Source organism: Maniola jurtina, chromosome 23 (genome assembly GCF_905333055.1).
Source record: "Maniola jurtina chromosome 23, ilManJurt1.1, whole genome shotgun sequence".
Classification (NCBI taxonomy): Eukaryota; Metazoa; Arthropoda; class Insecta; order Lepidoptera; family Nymphalidae; genus Maniola; species Maniola jurtina.
Genome location: NC_060051.1, coordinates 4,486,969 through 4,505,306, shown reverse-complemented (window position 1 = coordinate 4,505,306; position 18,338 = coordinate 4,486,969). Strand labels below are relative to the sequence as shown.

At 36.5% G+C, this 18,338-nt stretch overlaps 1 protein-coding gene across 1 annotated transcript; it reads left to right on the top strand.

Annotated features, from left to right (window-relative positions):
- Positions 1-11,950: 11,950 nt before the first annotated feature.
- Positions 11,951-18,075, top strand: LOC123877332. The gene is made up of 2 exons (XM_045923986.1): positions 11,951-12,905; positions 13,637-18,075. Exons 1-2 carry the CDS (start codon positions 12,823-12,825, stop codon positions 17,166-17,168), a joined length of 3,615 nt encoding a protein of 1,204 aa, XP_045779942.1. The 5' UTR covers positions 11,951-12,822; the 3' UTR covers positions 17,169-18,075.
- The last annotated feature ends 263 nt before the right edge of the window (positions 18,076-18,338 follow it).

Genomic DNA, 18,338 nt, shown 5'->3' with positions numbered 1-18,338 from the left:
TAATCTTCAAAACGGTTCAACCGATTTTATTTCAGCATACCTACCTACGCAAGCAGATAGAGGATACAAGGAGAAATTAGACTAACTATTAATTCGGAAAAACATAGGGTTTCAATGAGATGCCTAAATCTGAGGACGAGATGTAATTTTAAAAATTTTTAGTGTGCAATGTGTCTACCTTGTTAGTTACTAACGCTTGTTTACAATTCAGTCAATAGGAACTTAATTAAGCCATGTCAGTGAATGAATGAAATGTGATTGAATGAGTCGAAAGCTAGTTGAAAGTGAATGGTAGTACCTACTAGGTAGCTAAAAATCTCGTCTTGTATATTAGGCATTGTAACATTGTAAATAGGTACTCTCGTGTCAATCGAGTAGAAAGGCTGGGGGAAGTCAGATTTTTCTTTATTAGGCTTCCATACCACAAAAGGCAAAACTGAACCTTTATAGGATCAGTTTCTTGTCCGTCTGTCCGTCTGTCGTGTCTGTCAAGAAAACCTTCCCGTTGAACTAGAATCATGATATCTGGCAGGTAGGTAGGTCTTATAGCAATGGCAGTGGCACAAGTAAAGGAAAAATCCGATAACCGTGAATTAACACGGTTACATCACAAAAAATAAGTTAAAATGTTTTCATAAACAAATGTTCAATTTTCAAAGTAAGATAACTATACCACGTGGGGTATCATATGAAAGGGTCATATCATAATATGTATACACATTACACACGTATGTATATATTACACACTTGGAAAGTAATGGTTTCGAGATACTAAGCGAAAAAAATAGGACTTACCTATTCAATTGGCATGGAATTGTTCAAGAGAAATATCACTAAACTACTTCGTAGAACTGTCATTATGACACGCCTACAACATCCTACAACCCTAGTTAAGTGGAATATAAGTGTGTTAAGAGGGGTCTCTCCGTCACTCGCTCCATACAAACGTAGTGCCAATTACATTTGATTATTAAGCAACCAAAGTCCATGAAATTTTGCAAACATATTCTAGAAACTAATATCTATGCCTATGGTTTTCCAGATTTCTTTTAAAATATTCGGTTTCAAAGTTACGCGGTCTTAAAAATTTACATACAAATCTTTGAGCCCCTGTAATTTTAAAACTACATATTTTTAGAAAAATCTAAAACACCACAGGCACAGATATCTCTAGAATATGTCTGCAAAATTTCATGGACTTTATTCAAATGAAATTGGAACTACGATTGTATGGAGTGAGTGACGGAGAGAGCCCTGTTAAGAGGAGTTTATTTGTAGTGTGCTCCAAACAAACGTAGTTTGCCTTTGAAGTCTAAAACTATTAACCAATTAACTCTATGTTTTGTAAATTCGTTATAGGCACTAATATTTAGCAGTTTTCTGTTAAAATATTTAGTTTTAAAGTTACGAGGGCTTAGGGATCTATTATAAGTAGGTATAAATTATTATTACTCACGTATTTAGTTGACGTAACGTAAGGCTCTCCATAGGTACAAATTCTTGAGTCCGTTACTGAAAAGTAAGATGTTTGTAAGAAAATATGGCACAAACAGATACCTACAGATACAGATAGTAGTTTCTAGAAAGTGTCTACAAAATTTCATTGAGTTCGATTGGTTAACGTTTGAATGAAAGCCAAACTATGTTTGTGTGGAGGACGCGCTAGGAAAACTTCTCTTAAAGTCCGAACCCTTTAATTAGACACGTTTGTTCTCTCAGTAAGACGTTAAACGGTTGTTACTTTTAACTTAATGTGTTATTAATATTTTTTGCATGCGACATTGCGTGTTCATCTTTAACGAGGCCTGCCACTTAATTTTGTTTTGTTTTGGTACACAATCTACTTAATTAAATGTCTTTATAAGTAGGGACACTCGGAAAGAATCTTTTTCGCTCTAGCAGCCATGATCTCAATACTACATGACAATGTAGACATTCTTACTCTAATGACGAATTCTTTTTCAATTTCAGCGAGCAAACGAGCAGGCGGATCACCTGATGTTAAGTGATTACCATCGTCCATAAGCATTTGTAGCACCAGAGGAACCGCCAATGTTTTGCCGGCTTTTCAGGAATTTGTTGATCACAGGTGGTGAGAGTGAAATGCTTATGGTGGTGTGCAGTGCGGTTGTAGAAAAAGGAGGATAGAATATGGTCAAACTCCTCAGAACACTCAGTTACCTATAAGAGCTTGAACTTTGACTTTACCAAAAAGGGGGTTTCACTATTACTTTAATCTTGGGACTCAGAGGTAAAACGTTGCATTGACAGTATGTAACTAACACATACCTAACCTACCTACAACTACTCTACTACAACTAACCTACCTACTACTACTCTATCTACAACTAATCGTCGTTGAATTATTTATTGCTAGGTAAGGCCTTCTTTGCGTTTAAAAGAAGCATCTCAAAAGCATAACAAAAAGCGCTTCAAGGAAAAATACGATTTCATTCATATTTTATTACATCTGCTAACTATTAACCACCTTGCATACCGCCTCACTCCTTAGCGAATAAGTAAATGAGTACCAATGTGGCACCTCGACCCGCCTGAAAAAGCCATTGCGAACTTGATATATAGGATGATACTAATATGATAATACTAGCCGATGCCCGCGACTTCGTTCGCGTGGAAGTACGTTTTTAAATAATCCCGTGGGAACTCTTTGATTTTACGGATTAAAAAGTAGCCTATGTGCTAATCCAGGGTATAATCTATCTCCATTCTAAATTTCAGCCCAATCCGTCCCGTACTTTTTGCGTGAAGGAGTAACAAACATACACACACACACACACACATACAAACTTTATTTATTTATTTATTTTATTTATAGAAGGAAAATCTACAGCGAGGTAATACTAATAAGAGTCTTAATACTAATTACATCGATAAATATGGCTAATTACAGATTTTCTCGAAAATAATAATTATAATAATTTGTCTGAGTGAGTGATACATAGTTAGATACTTAAAAAAAAACCAGAATTAATTAAGTAAATACATCAAAAGTGGGTTAAGAAAATAAATAAATAATTTTATACGTATAAAAAAAACAGTATCTCAGGTAGCCTAAATAAAAAATAACATAACATAATAATAATATTGAATATAATTATGAAGCATTTAACGAATTAATGTTTAACGTACAAACAAGAATGTATTTATGTGTGTGAGTGTGTGTGTGCATGTGAGTGTGTGCGTGTGTGTGTGTGTGAGATGATGTTAAGTATGTTGCACTTGCGTGTAAGAGAGAAAAAAAAAAAAAAAAATTTTATTTGTGGAGTAGTGAAAGGTGTCGCTTAAATGTCTTTTTAGAATGGCGAAAAAGGTCAATTTCCGAGTAATGTTTGTTATGGGTGCGAGTTATTCTAGCAATGGGTGAATTTTGTGAGTATTTTTTTCTTTTAAAATCAACGTCAAGCAGTGACGTATGCCGAGTGCGTTTTGGGGGTGCAACTAATTGTATTTTGGATAAAAGATGAGGACTGTCAATCTTACCGTTTATAATATTATACAGCATTAACATGTCAGCTATTTGCCTCCTTTGCCCACAAGTTTGTATATTATAGTGTTTACAGTTTTCTTTATAGTCGGAAGGTTCAAAGTAAGTACGAAAGTTTAAATGTTTAATAAACTTGCGCTGTATCCTCTCTATTGCTTCTATAGGCTTTATGTAGATAGGTGACCAAATGCTACTGCAATATTCTAAGTTGCTCCGCACGTATGCAGAATAAATAATCTTAAGTGTCTTAATTTTCTTGAAGGGTTTACAAGTTCTTAAAACAAAGCCAAGCATAGAGAAAGCTTTGTTAGTGATTGTTTCAATATGAGGATTGAATGGCATTTTATTATCGAGTATAACTCCTAAATCGCGGACCTTATCAATTTTGGGGATAGTTTGGCCGTCAATAGTATAATTAAATTGTATAGGATTTGGCCTTTATAATATTAGTGTGAAATGAAATATGTTATGATATGATATGATATGATATGATATGATGTGATATGATATGATATGATATGATATGACATGATATGACATGATACTATGGTTTCAAATGCAGACCATCGCCATATTTAAAACATCAAACTTATAATTTTAATATTTCTGCTTATTTTTATGTAGGTTTTGTAGGTTATCTTTGACAGTAAAATACAAACCAAGCGAAAAAAATATTGCAAGTAGTAAAAGTTTGATGCAATATCTACCTACAAGAGTTACAAAGGAACTTGCTGACAATTTTCCATTTGAAGCACAGTACATAGTTAGTATTTACCTACATATAAAGACGTAAGTGGGTATACTATGAGACGTTATGATGCGAAGTGGAGTAATGTTACCAAAGTGAAGTGTAATAAGAATAACACTATCAATAATTCACGCATACGTACCTACCTACTTAAGTACTACTCATTAAACTTACATTTATTGCATAGGTATATAAGGCAAGGTATATAAGTTTATTAGATAAGGCTACCTTTAAGTTTTATTGTAGTTTTTTAAATAATTTTTTTTTTTGAAATATTTATGTTTAACATTTTCACATATCCGAAGGGACACTCAACAGGAACTTTTGCAATAAATAATTATTCTTTAGGATGATTGCATCGATCTAAAGCCAATACAAAAACAAAGAAAAGAAACACAGTATAATACCCGCGGCCAAACGGCCGGGCTCTTAACAAATTACAATTAATATGATTTACCGAGCATAAATCACAATTTTAAAAGCTTGCAATGAGCATTTTCGTCGACACCTTGAAACGTTGCTTGAAACTGATTCATTGCATCTTTTATTCTCAAAAATAAAAGCGTTTCAAGCTTTCTAGATTTCGTATTTTTTAACCCCCGACCCAAAAAGAGGCGTGTTATAAGTTTGACGAGTGTATCTGTGTATCTGTCTGTGGCATCGTAGCTCCTAAACTAATGAACCGATTTTAATTTAGTTTTTTTTTTGTTTGAAAGGTGGTTTGATCGAGAGTGTTCTTAGCTAGAATCCAAGAAAATCGGTTCAGCCGTTAAGTTATCAGCACTTTTCTAGTTACCGTAATCTTCACTTGTCGGAGGTGTTATAAATTTTTAATTTACACTTGTTAAAAGAAGTGTTATGAAGTGAGAAATAGCAAGTCTACTCAAAATTTTACTCATAAACTGACGACCTCTCAGTGGTAAGCGTTGTAGTCTTATTAATGGGAGCTCCCGGGTTCAATTCCCAGCGAGGGTTTGAAATTTCATAATTTCCCTATCTCTGGTTCTAGTCTGGTGGGATGCTTTGGCCGTGGCTAGTTACCACCCTACCTGCAAAGCTGTGCTGTCAAGCGATTCCTTGTAGAACGCTACTGCGTTTCGGTACGATGCCGTGTAGAAACCAAAGGGGTACGGGTTTAATAAAAACTACCATACCCCTTCCAGGTTAGCCAGCTTCCACCTTAGACTGCATCATCACAGGTTTAAATGGTGTGCTAAACACCTCTCTGCTAAACAAAAATTTTTCTTTTTTCGTTTCCAATATGTCCATCTGCGATCGGCCGCTAAATAAAATAAACGCGGTTTATTTTAACTCTTGACGGAAAACTTGATTCCTTACATAGAAAAGTTTCCTAATATTATCTGATTCGAGCCAGTTTTGGACATCAAAAAGTCTGGTTTAGGCCTTAGGCGCGAGCGCATCTTCCCGTGTGCCAACAACCGATATCGATTCATATTCAATCGTTAATCGCCACTCTTATCGGCCGGTGAGAAAAAGCAAGCGAGTCACACCTCTCTCTCCCACTGTTTTATTTTTCGACGCGTTGGGAACATGTTCTTGCAGCCAGCCTTTTTTCCGCGCCTTTTTGCACGTTTTTTTACAATGTTAATGCCTTTTAAGCAGGGCAGCCACACTAAAATTGTTGAATGTAGGACATGAGTCTAGAAGTCCGGTTCTTTGCATTAAAACATACAATATTTCAAGCCAAATGGACGGAAATACCTACTGTGAGATATAGTTTAATTTGATATCTAATGTATTATTCTCATATATTATGTAGATACTCACCTAGTGCACACTGTTCATGTCATAAAATCAGGCAAAGACACCTAATTCTCTAAACTGGCAAAATAGCCACAAACTGATTTCATTTCAAAGAAACTTACCCCCGACAAATATTATAAAAATGCCTACGTAAGTATAAATGAGTACTTTAAAAAAAGGAAACCTAGCGCGCTGCCCAGTGCTTTTCATACAAATGTTAGGTTCTCATTTTAACCAAATATTTAATTGGGTAACAAAACGCTAGTGATGCGTGCCCAGGATCGAACCTCTGGCTTCCCAAATACGAGGTGGACGTCTTGGCTGTCACAGCTTGGCTTTTAAGTATATTAATCCATACTAATATTATAAATGCGAAAGTGTGTCTGTCTGTCTGTCTGTCTGTCTGCTACGTTTTCACGGCCCAACCGCTGAACCGATTTTGATGAAATTTGGTACAGACATGGGCTACATCCCGGGGAAGGACATAGGCTACTTTTTATCCCGGAAAATCAAAGAGTTCCTGCGGGATTTAAAAAACCGAAATCCAGGCAGGCGAAGCCGCGGGCATCCTCTAGTGAATAATAAATGGTTATTGAATAATGAATAATTATTGAATAATGTTTTTTTCAGTAGCATACTTTCAATTTTTACTATTTACTATTATTTTAATAGCTACAGCAGGTCATGTCCTAAAAAAAACTGTATACTTGGTAACACCACTTTTAGGTCGTGTATACGATGTTCTTGCAAGCGATTTATAAAATTCCGTGATTTGATAGCGAGGTGGAGTTAATTATGCAATTTCGGCGCGTCTTGCTCGTTTTTCGTGTCGTTTCCTCAAAAATGTGCCTTCAGATACTACATCATCAGAGCCCTATGACCCTTAAAATTGAAAACTGGTAATTTTGAAAAACTGTTAATACCTTATGGACCTTAATACAGGACTCTTGGAGTGAGACGTGTAATTTTTAATATTTCTACTTACGCAAATAAATGAATACCACATAACTTTCTGACAGAGTTTAGAGATACTCTCATCGTCATCATCACCATCTCAATCCTTAGCCGGTCCACTACTGAGCACGGGTTTCCTCTCAGAATGGGCCATTGGCCAGGATGGTGGACTATGTCCTAAACCGGAGGGCTTAGGCCATAAGTAGTCTACCATTCTGACCAAGGGCGGATCGGAAGATTTCACACACCTTTGAGAGCATTTTTGAGAACTCTCAGGCAGATTCCCTCACGATGTTTTCCTTCAACGTTACATATCTGATTGTTTAAAATTCCGAAAAGTTTGAGCCAGGCATCGAGCTCCGGGCCCCCGTAACCTTAACCACTCCCGAAAACCGGAGGCGGAGGAGAATTAATAGCTTTTTAAATATTAATAACTGTTTTATTAAATACTAGATGATGAAGTGTGAGAGTGAACTTGGGAATTTGTAATCCCGGGGAACTCTTTGATTTTCCGGGATAAAAATTAGTCTATGTCCATCCCTGGGATGCAAGCTACCTCGAATTTTGACAAAATCGGCTTCACGACTGAAGCAGGCATACAGACAGACAGTTTCGCATTTATAATATTAGTAGGTTAGGTTATGGAAGTATGGAGAATCGAAGTCGCGATATAGGTGCCTACTGCCTACTACTTATTGCATGACTCATGCGAGGTTTTCTTTGCATAGTTGCAATAATTTTCCAGGGTTATTTCTAGCTTCACTTTCTGAGTTTATTGTTTATAGCCTATAGTTTTGCATTAACAGAAACCAGTTCTGAATAAAACGTTTATTTCATAGTAAAATAAACTCATTTAGAACTGACAGGTACAATAAAACTATACATTCTTAACAGGGCTCTCTCCGTCACTCGTTTCCACTCGTTTCATACAATCGTAGTTCCAATTTCATTTGAATATTAAGCAAGCAAAGTACATGAAATTTTGCAGACATATTCTAGAAACTAATATCTGTGTCTGTGGTGTTTTAGATTTTTCTAAAAATATGTAGTTTTAAAATTACAGGGGCTCCAAGATTTGTATGAAAAGTTTAAGCCCGCGTAACTTTAAAACCGAATAATTTAACAGAAATCTGGAAAACCACAGACATAGATATTAGTTTGTAGAATATGACTGCAAAATTTCATGAACTTAGGTTGCTTAATATTCAAATGAAATTGGAACTACGATTGTATGAAACGAGTGGAAACGAGTGACGGAGAGAGCCCTCTTAATACTTTCAAAACACATAAAAACAATCCTGATGCGTTTTTCTTGCGAGTCACTTAGTATTAACATAAAATGACAAAACAAACGGTCAATATTTGCGAAGAGATAATCATCTATTTATGATCAAAAGGCGATCGCATACCTAACAGCGAGAATGTTATGCGCCGCCGCATCAATATTTTATTTCATTTCGGTACACCAAGAGCAAGTTCACAAAGCGCTTGAATGAAAAATAATAACATAGTATTTTTCTGTCTGTGTGTGTGTGTGTGTGTGTGTGTGTTTTTGTGTGTGTGTATGTGTGTGTGTGGTGTGTGAACCAGATAGAGGAGCCTGGTATACTGGTAGAGGTACCTCTACCAGTATACCAGGCTCCTCTACTACGTACGTAGTCAAAATTGTGGAAATGTTATCTATTGTAACTTTTTGTTAATTGAAGAGCAAGTGCTGAGTTTCTCGCCGGCTTAAAATCTGCATTCTGAGCCGATGGTAGTCACAGTCATAAGATATCTTACATGAAATAAGTTAATTTTGATTTTGTGATGTATGAAGCACGAACGGATGTTTCGGCGCGTACTTGCTTATGCGCGTGACTTCTATTTTAACCCCTATTTTACACCCTTAGGGGTTAAATTTTCAAAAATCCTTTCTTAGTGGATGTCTATGTCATTATTAGCTATCTGCATGTCAAATTTCAGCCCGATCTGTCCAGTAGTTTGAGCTGTGTATTGATAGATCATCTCTCCTGCCTGCCTGCCTCTCTGTCATGCCTTTCGTAGAGGCGATGGCCGTTGGAGCCAAAAAGTCCTTGAGTGGAGACCGCGTTTAAGCAAGCCGATATAAAGCGGCTGGCGGGAAGTGGCTGGATGAGGCGGAGAACCGGGGTGTGGTGGCGCTCTTTAGGGAAGGCCTATGTCCAACAGTGGACGTCCACAGACTGATGATGATGATGATGATGATGATTGATAGATCGATCATCATCATCATCAGCCACTCAGCTTTTTCTTTTATATACATAGATATAATAATATGCGGTCAGCTTTATGATCAAAACTCTTATCTGGCCATCTTTTGACGTTTAGTATTAATTATAGTGCGTATTATACGTGCATAGCGATCGAGTTACTAAAGTGACCTCTAATAGTGGACTGGCTATATTATGTAGGCAGTGGATATTAGGGTGACCACTTTATTCTAGGGGCAATGGATATGAAAAAAAGAATAAAAATAAAAATAGAATCATGGTCAGTGAAAACCGAAGTGAAAATCAATAAGTAGAATACATAGATTCTCATCAAAAGAAGCAAGATTTAAATCATCACATCAAAATTCGTTAAAAACAGTACCGAAATTCTTAATTAATAAAAAAAGTTTAAATAACACCAAGTAAATCCATACTAATATTATAAATGCGAAAGTGTGTCTGTCTGACTGCCTGTCTGTCTGTCTACTACCTTTTCACGGCCCAACAGTTTAACCGATTCTGACGAAATTTAGTACAGGGTCAGCTTATATCCCGGGGACGGACATACGGCTACTTTTTATCCCGGAAAATCAAAGAGTTCCCATGGGATTCCTCAAGACCCATCCGCTTAACCGATTTGTATGAAATTTAGTACCGAAGTAGCTTATGTCCCTGTAATTGACCTAGGCAACTTTTTATCCCGGAAAATCAATCAGTTCCCACGGGATCTTTAAAAACCTAAATCCACGCGGACGAAGTAGCGTGCATCCTCTAGTGAGAAATAAATCAGACTACAAATATTTACATGAAAAGAAGTAACTTAAAGGATTTATCTTTCATCACTCTTTCATCAAAATTTGATAAAAACAATGAGTAAATTCTAAATTAATAAAATAAGTTTAAATAACAGTTTGTGAAACCAGGTGCGGGCACAGATTTGCGAAGCAGCAAAGTGGAAAGTAGTTCCCGGTTTTCAATTTTAAGGCGATTTAAGTTTTGAGTTCAATTTAAATTTTAAAAGATTCCGCTCAAAAGGGAATTACGTTTAATATCTCTATAACAGCTTCCAAGATTTATAACCTGTTTTTGCTATGTTAATTCTTCTTTATTTTATTCGATTTAGTTTTTTCTTGTTTTTAGGAAAATATAGTTTCAATTTTTTTTTTGCATTCTCGTTGTCTGATGGCAGACTACGATAAGTTACCACCCTAGTTTGTATTTACCATTAAGTATTAGGTAAAATATATGTATTTGCAACGCCATTGCATGGCAAATGTGGTGACACTTTCAATTAATTTTAACATCTTTGTAAACTTGCATTTACAGCAAATAAATGATTGATTAATTGATTTGTTTTTATTTTTTATTTTATTTTTTCAACCAGAAAAGAGAACAGTATGGGTTGGTGCATTTATTTGGGCGAAGACAGCTAGCTACCAAGGAAAGAGGAATTTATTCGTAGCGCGCTCCAAAAAAAGGTAATTTGGTTCTAATTTCAATATTTGTATTAACAAATCAAACCCAATGAAATTTCATAGACATGTTCTAGAAATTAATATCTGTGTGTTTCCAGATTATGAGTAGGTAATTTTAATGTTATACGTAATCAAAGATCTTTGTAACCTAACTTTGAAACTACAGTACAGTCAAGGGCGAACTTGTATATGAATCACACTAATATTATAAAGGAGAAAGTTTGTATGTGTGTGTGTGTGTGTAGGTTTGTTACTCCTTCACGCAAAAACTACTTGACGGATTGGGCTGAAATTTAGAATGGAGATAGATTATACCCTGGATTAGCACATAGGCTACTTTTTATCCCGGAAAATCAAAGAGTTCCCACGGGAATTTTAAAAACCTACATCCACGCGAACGAAGTCGCGGGTATCAGCTAGTATTTAATAAAATCATATTTTTACAGAAATCTGGCAAACTAGAAACATGGATACTAATTCTAGAACGTCTCTACAACATTTTATTGAGTTTGATTAGTTAATATTCAATGAGAACGAAGCTACGTTTGTGTTAAAAGCGTTGGGGAGAGCCCTAGAAAAACTTCTAGTTTAGAAACTGGTGGTGGAGTCCGGACTTTAATTTTATTATTATTATAACTGCAGGCACAGGTTTATTCAATTATTTTGACGATTTGAAAGCACTTGTAAAAGTCTACTTGGATAAAAATCTATTCTATTCTTGTCCTACATGAAATAAATAAAGTTTCATTCCAATAAAATCATTCCATTTGTCTTGAGTACCATTTATGCTTTTGGACATCATACGCATGCGAAGCCATTTGTAAAAGTTAGCGAGATTCAAATCAAATTATACTCTTACGGGGTACACTGAAGGCTCTCCACGAATTACCTCGAGTGGGATAATTTGAGGCTGTACATCTGACACGGGATACCGATAGCAATCTACGGAGTAATTTGGAAACATGCAAATCAAGGTCTCATCGATCATGTTCATGGTTAATAAAAGCCTTCAGAGCCAAAATTAATGCAAATCCTCCTTCATGGGATGTATTATGGGCATACAACGTTTGCTAAACGACCAATTGGTCAAATACTACCCAGTACCTATATTATAGATCTATTATGTAAATGCGAAAGTGCTAACGTCTGCTAAAATACCATATTTTAATCAATCACTATGCATAATTATAAATGTCAAATGTTAAAGTATGTTTTTATACACAAGTCACGACTGCCCAAAAAAAGAGTGTAGGTAATGTTTTCAAAGTGTATGTCGACACCTTGGGGTAGAAAGGTGGTATAAACCATTTTACCCAAAATGAGTTATGTATGCAGTCTTATTTAGAATTTTTCGCTCTACCGATTGATCTATATAACACTTTCAAATTCGCAAATAAATGGTTTTTACGGCCCATGTGACTTCAACGTCTAAACAAAGTTTTTATTGGAATTTATGATGTAAGAACCAAAAAAAATATTATTGCTATGACCACTTGGAGTAATACCATATTTTTTTACAAGTTCAGGTTGTAAAAGACAGTAGATTCGAGTCAAGTACGGTGTACTACCAAAGTAATGAATTGCGCTTGGTTGTAAAAACCAAAGTTCAGTTTGACTTCGATTTACAGCCTTTTAACTCTATACGTTTAGTACAATTTAGTTTTTACACCCTGAGCTCAAGTACATCAACTGACCGTAAAGTATTTACACCCATCCGGAACACATTCGTGAAGAGCAAATTGGCTTTAATATCTCTAAGCAATTTTTGACAAATAAATTGAAAAGTACTTACTCCGTTCGAAAAAATACGTTTGAAGCCAAACGCCGCGCCGAGAGCTGCCGATTAAAGTAGAAATACCTACATCGTCGGCGACTCGTCATACTAATTTTAGATATTATGATTGCTTAAAAATAAGGTTCATTTTACAATAGTCACGTGTCTCCCTTTCTAGTTCTTATGAACTTCATAGATTAGAGTAAGATAGATAGTAGTCAAAGAATTTCGTTTTGATTATTGTTTTCTCAAGAGTCCGGCTGGCGTGGTTCAATTGTAAACGGATAGCCGTACAATTGACATCGTATTAAGAATTTGTTATACTTCTTTGATAAAAAGCAAGGTGATGGTGTAATTTATCGAATGTTGCGATGGAAAACAAACTGAATTCATTACTTGAAAGACGGAGAGTACTTCAATCATTGTTAAAACTACGAAATCGAGTGCCAGAAAGGTAAGCTACGTTATACCTAATTATTTTCCTTACTTTAGCTTCGTTAGTGCTTTCCTGTTTTTGATAATAAGTGTTAATTATTAGTACCGATGTGTTATACAGTGTCACTAACTTTTCTAAACCGATGATATTACTGTTGAACTTAGTGTTAGAAAAAGTGACGGTCATTTCGAAAACGGCGACACTTAGTGTCAAATATAGCCACCGTCGTCGGGTTAGAAAAGTCGGCACTATAGTTATTATTATAGTTTAGTTAAGTACCTATAATGTTATCAATATTAGCACCTGCCTAATAATAATAATGCCTGAGTATAATACTTGAATAGCTTATTTTTTAAAATAATAATATAGTTAAGTACCCAGATAACCGTGGTCGTAACGAACACCAGACGAAATACATGGTTTATACACCAATTTAGCTTTCAATACTTTTTTGTCTTGACGGTTTTAGTGGTTTATACGACGCAGTTTACTATTTCTCAAGGCTTTTACTGCCTACTCATATCTTGCCTCTGAAAAAATGTGTCTTCACGTCATGATAATATTTTCTTTTTCTAATGTTCAGATAAATAAATTTAAATAATTATTTGGCACCGGGATATTAGAGACTCCTGTTAGAGGGGATCTATAGTGGAATACTATGAATGACAAAAACACAGTCTCACAGTCAATATTATTATGTGAACCCGCAGATGACTATCATTAAAATTAGGTATAATTTTTACTTACAGATTGAATCACGAACAACAAGGTGAGATAGGCAGATACAAAAGCATTGATAAAAATAGCAATGATGTAAATCAGAGCTCAGATATCATAGAAGGAAGTGATACAGAAAGCCCACCAAAAAGAAAAAAAGTACTAAAAGAAAATATTATAATACATAGCAGCAGCAGCGAAAGTAACTTCAATACTAGAAGTATTGAAGTACCCCGATCAAATACATCTTTCTTTGGAGAAAATGCTGGTGTTCCGAACAGTCCATTAAAAAGTACTGATGCAAAGAAGCAAAGTAAAGTTGAGATTATTTCTATCGACGTAATAAAACACGGGAACAGTACTGAAACCACGACGTGTTTGGAGCCACTTGTAACACCATACCAGTATTTTTACGAGCCACCTGCTACTTCCGGCAACACTCAGCCCTCAGCTTCGTGCTCCCTGGGTCCTGATGAAACTCCGTTCTTACCGACGAGCTACCCACCTGCTGTTTCTGGAGACGCTCAGCCTTCAGTTTCGTACTCCATGCGTTCTGATGAAACCACGTGCTTGACGACGACCTACCCACCTGCTGCTTACGGAGATGCTCAGCCCTCAGCTTCGTGCTCCCTGGGTCCTGATGAAACCCCGTGCTTAACGACGAGCTACCCACCTGCTGCTTACGGAGATGCTCAGCCCTCAGCTTCGTGCTACCTGGGCCCTGATGATACCCCGTGCTTAACGACGAGCTACCCACCTGCTGCTACCGGAGATGCTCAGCCCTCAGCTTCGTGCTCTATGCGTTCTGATGAAACCGCGTGCTTGACGACTACCTATCAACCTGTTGCTTACGGAGATACTCAGCCCTCAGCTTCGTGCTCCCTGGGTCCTGATGAAACCCCGTGCTTAGCGACGAGCTACCTACCTGCTGCTACCGAAGATGCTCAGCCCTCAGCTTCGTGCTCCATGCGTTCTGATGAAACCGCGTGCTTGACGACGAGCTACCCACCTGCTGCTTACGGAGATGCTCAGCCCTCAGCTTCGTGCTACCTGGGCCCTGATGATACCCCGTGCTTAACGACGAGCTACCCACCTGCTGCTACCGGAGATGCTCAGCCCTCAGCTTCGTGCTCCATGCGTTCTGATGAAACCGCGTGCTTGACGACTACCTATCAACCTGTTGCTTACGGAGATACTCAGCCCTCAGCTTCGTGCTCCCTGAGTCCTGATGAAACCCCGTGCTTAGCGACGAGCTACCTACCTGCTGCTACCGAAGATGCTCAGCCCTCAGCTTCGTGCTCCATGCGTTCTGATGAAACCGCGTGCTTGACGACGACCTATGCTCACGGAGATACTCAGCCCTCAGCTTCGTGCTCCCTGGGTCCTGAAGTAACTCCATGCTTAATGACGAGCTACCCACCCGCTGCTTCCGGAGACGCTCAACCCTCAGCTTCGTGCTCCCTGCGTCCTGATGAAAAAGGAACTCCAGAAATGAAGCAAAATACAAAACGTAAAAGATTATCGTTTAAAAGGTCCTTATACGTAGAGTTTTTGTCAGAAGATGAATTAATGGATTTTAGTGGAGGAAGTTCCGATGAGTGGTCGTGTAATGAATCTGAAGCAAGCGATAGTCCTGAGAAAAAAAAGAAAAAACTAAGTAAAAGGGCAATCAAAGAAGATAATATTGATAGTGTAAATAAACGTAAGAAGAAAAAACCTATTAATAAAAGAAAGCAACGGAAACAACTTAAAGATGAAGGTAAAAGCTACGAAAAAAGAGAAGGAAACTTAGTACCAGAAAAAACTATGGGACGAAATCCTTGTGAGCCAAATAAATGTAAAAGGGGTTGTTATGATATTTCCGAAGAAAAAAGAAATTCCATTTTCAATTTCTACTGGAGCTTAGATTTGCAGAGGAAAAAAGACTGGCTTGTCAATTGTACTCGCTTAGTTCCGGTTTCACGCACAAGAACATCTCATGAAAGCAGGAGAAGTCTTACTTATGAATATTTCATCAACGACGGTGAAGATCGTAAGAAGGTGTGTCAAAAGTTTTTACTTCAAACCCTCAATGTAACTCAAAAATTTTTACTGTACACTCTGTCGCATTCTAAAGAAGGCATGGCCCAAAATGAGTTGAGGACACGCAATGTTCCTGCCAAATATTCTTCCGATGATAAAGAATACGTGAAGATGTTCATTGAAAAGCTACCTGCAGTGCCTTCACACTACACCCGGAAACGATCAAGTAGGGTTTACCTTCCTCAGGAACTCAAAAACGTTACTAATTTGTATAGAATTTACCAGAAACAGTGTGAAAGTAATCATAAGCAACCTGTTGGAGAATCTGTTTTTAGAATGATATTCAACAATGAATACAATATCAGTTTTCATACGCCAAAGAAAGATAAATGTCTTTTGTGTACAAAAGCAGAGCGCAATGAGAACATGAATGAAGCAGAAAAAAAGAAATTAGATACACATTGTAAAGAAAAGAAATCTATGTACAGAAGATTTTCAGCTCACCAAAAATTCAGAAGTCTTAACAATGACACACTGACCACAAGCTTTGATCTGCAAAAGGTGCTAACCACACCTCATGGAGATAGTATGCTACTAGGATATTCCAGAAAATATGCAGTATTCAATTTCACTTTGTACGAAAGTGGGACTCAAAATGGATATTGCTATGTTTGGGGAGAGTGTGATGCGAAACGAGGCAGTCAAGAAATTGCTACTTGTTTATATAAATACTTTGAAGAAGTTGATAAAAGAAAGGTGAAACATTTGATTCTTTACTGTGATTCCTGCGTGGGACAAAACAAGAACAGGATAGTCTTGTCTGTTATTAATCAGTTCCTGAAGCGATCGAAAAGCTTAGAGACTATTCAAATAAATTTTTTGCTACCAGGACATACTTACATGCCTGTGGATTCCATGCATGCAACGATTGAAAAAGAAATTCAAAAGCTCACAGTATGGAGCCCCTCGCAATGGCTACCTTACATTTCAGCTGCACGAAAACGTCCGCGACCCTACCAAGTCAATATTTTGGAACATGAAGACTTCATCAACTGGGAAGCTCTTGCATTAAAAACATTTACAAAAGAGACACAAAAAAAAATTAAATTCCAACAAATCAGGATTGCGACATTTAAAAAAAGAAATAAAAATAAAGCAGAAATTAAATACTCGATGTGCGAAGACGCACTCCAAGAAACAATCAATCTTTATGAAGAATCTACAAAAAGGAAAAAGGGAAAGGGGAAAGGGAGAGGGACAGGAAGATTCAAAGGAAAGGGAAGAGGAAGAATTCATGATAACGACGACGATACAAATAGCGAACAAAGTTCCATCCAAGGAGAAGAGTTGGTATTGCGAAAGTTGTATGACCGTCGGCTGCCCATTTCAACTGTAAAATACAACGATTTGAAACGTTTATGTGAAAATGGAACTATACCAAAACCATATCAACACGAATATTTGAATTTACCTCATGAATCTTTACAAGACTGCCTCCTAGATACAGATGAAGACGATGAAGATGACCAAGATGAAAGTTAATTTAAATGTAAAGTACCGTCAAGTTTTATATATTTGTAATTATAAGAAGATAATGTTCTGAGCAACTTTGTTGATGATTACTGACGTACGAAAAATTGTGAAATAGTTATTCAATTGTCTTAACGAAACACGAACGTATTTTTACAGTTGTAATTACTGTCACCGTATTGTATTGTCATTAACATTGTGTTTATGTTTTCTGGAATAAAAACATGATTAAACAAAAAATGATTTTTATTTTATACTTAGTTTTTAGTAGATTCATTTAAAAAAATTGACTAAATTTGATTCATCAACTGATAAAAAAAATTGGAATAAGTTCACACATAGGTACTAGTAGGTAATGTGGGATATTTAGGTAAGTATAGTGGTTTTTGCTACCAATTTACAGTGAGGTATGTAATATTACTATAAAGTTATTATAGTTACACTCCCAACATTTGAAAGGTATTGATTTTATGACTTTCTTTTTTTATGTTAGTGGTTTTTAAGCTCAATAACAACAACTTACATCTAGTTACGACTCATTACAATGCAACAACTCAAATTATCGTGGGGTGTATTAAACATGTTTCAAAAAATAATTGGTCGTAAATCCACACTAACTTTTAAACTAAGAGACTGACAATAAAATAAGCCTGTCCATTGCAAAGAGCATAAAAAATTAACAAATTTGACTTAATAGGGTCAATATACATACATGAACAAAAAAGTTATTAGCCAAAATGTTTTTAAAATTTCGTTTTTTGCTCGTCCTGAAAAGTAGGCTTTTGGCTTTTACGACCTTTGTACCCCAAGGTAGCGATGTATATGAGTATCTTTATTTCGCCATAACTTCAAAATACCTAAACTGATTCGGATGTATGTGGTATCGCTTGAATCCTTATATCATTCCAAGTGACACTGGCTATAAGTTTATTGAAAAAAACTTGACATAACAGCTGTGTGATGCCATTATCAACAGTGATTTTTTAAACTTTTTAGTTCGATTTTAGGTACGCCAGTTGAGATATTCCAATTTTTTTAACTTACGACTTGCTTGAGCTTAAAGCCTGAGTTTATTCTTCGGCACAGTATGAACGTTGTTATTGCATTATAAGGTGTGTATCATTCCTTCGTATTTTTTTTTTAATTTTTCACATTGGACGCTATATCGACTCTTGGCCATGT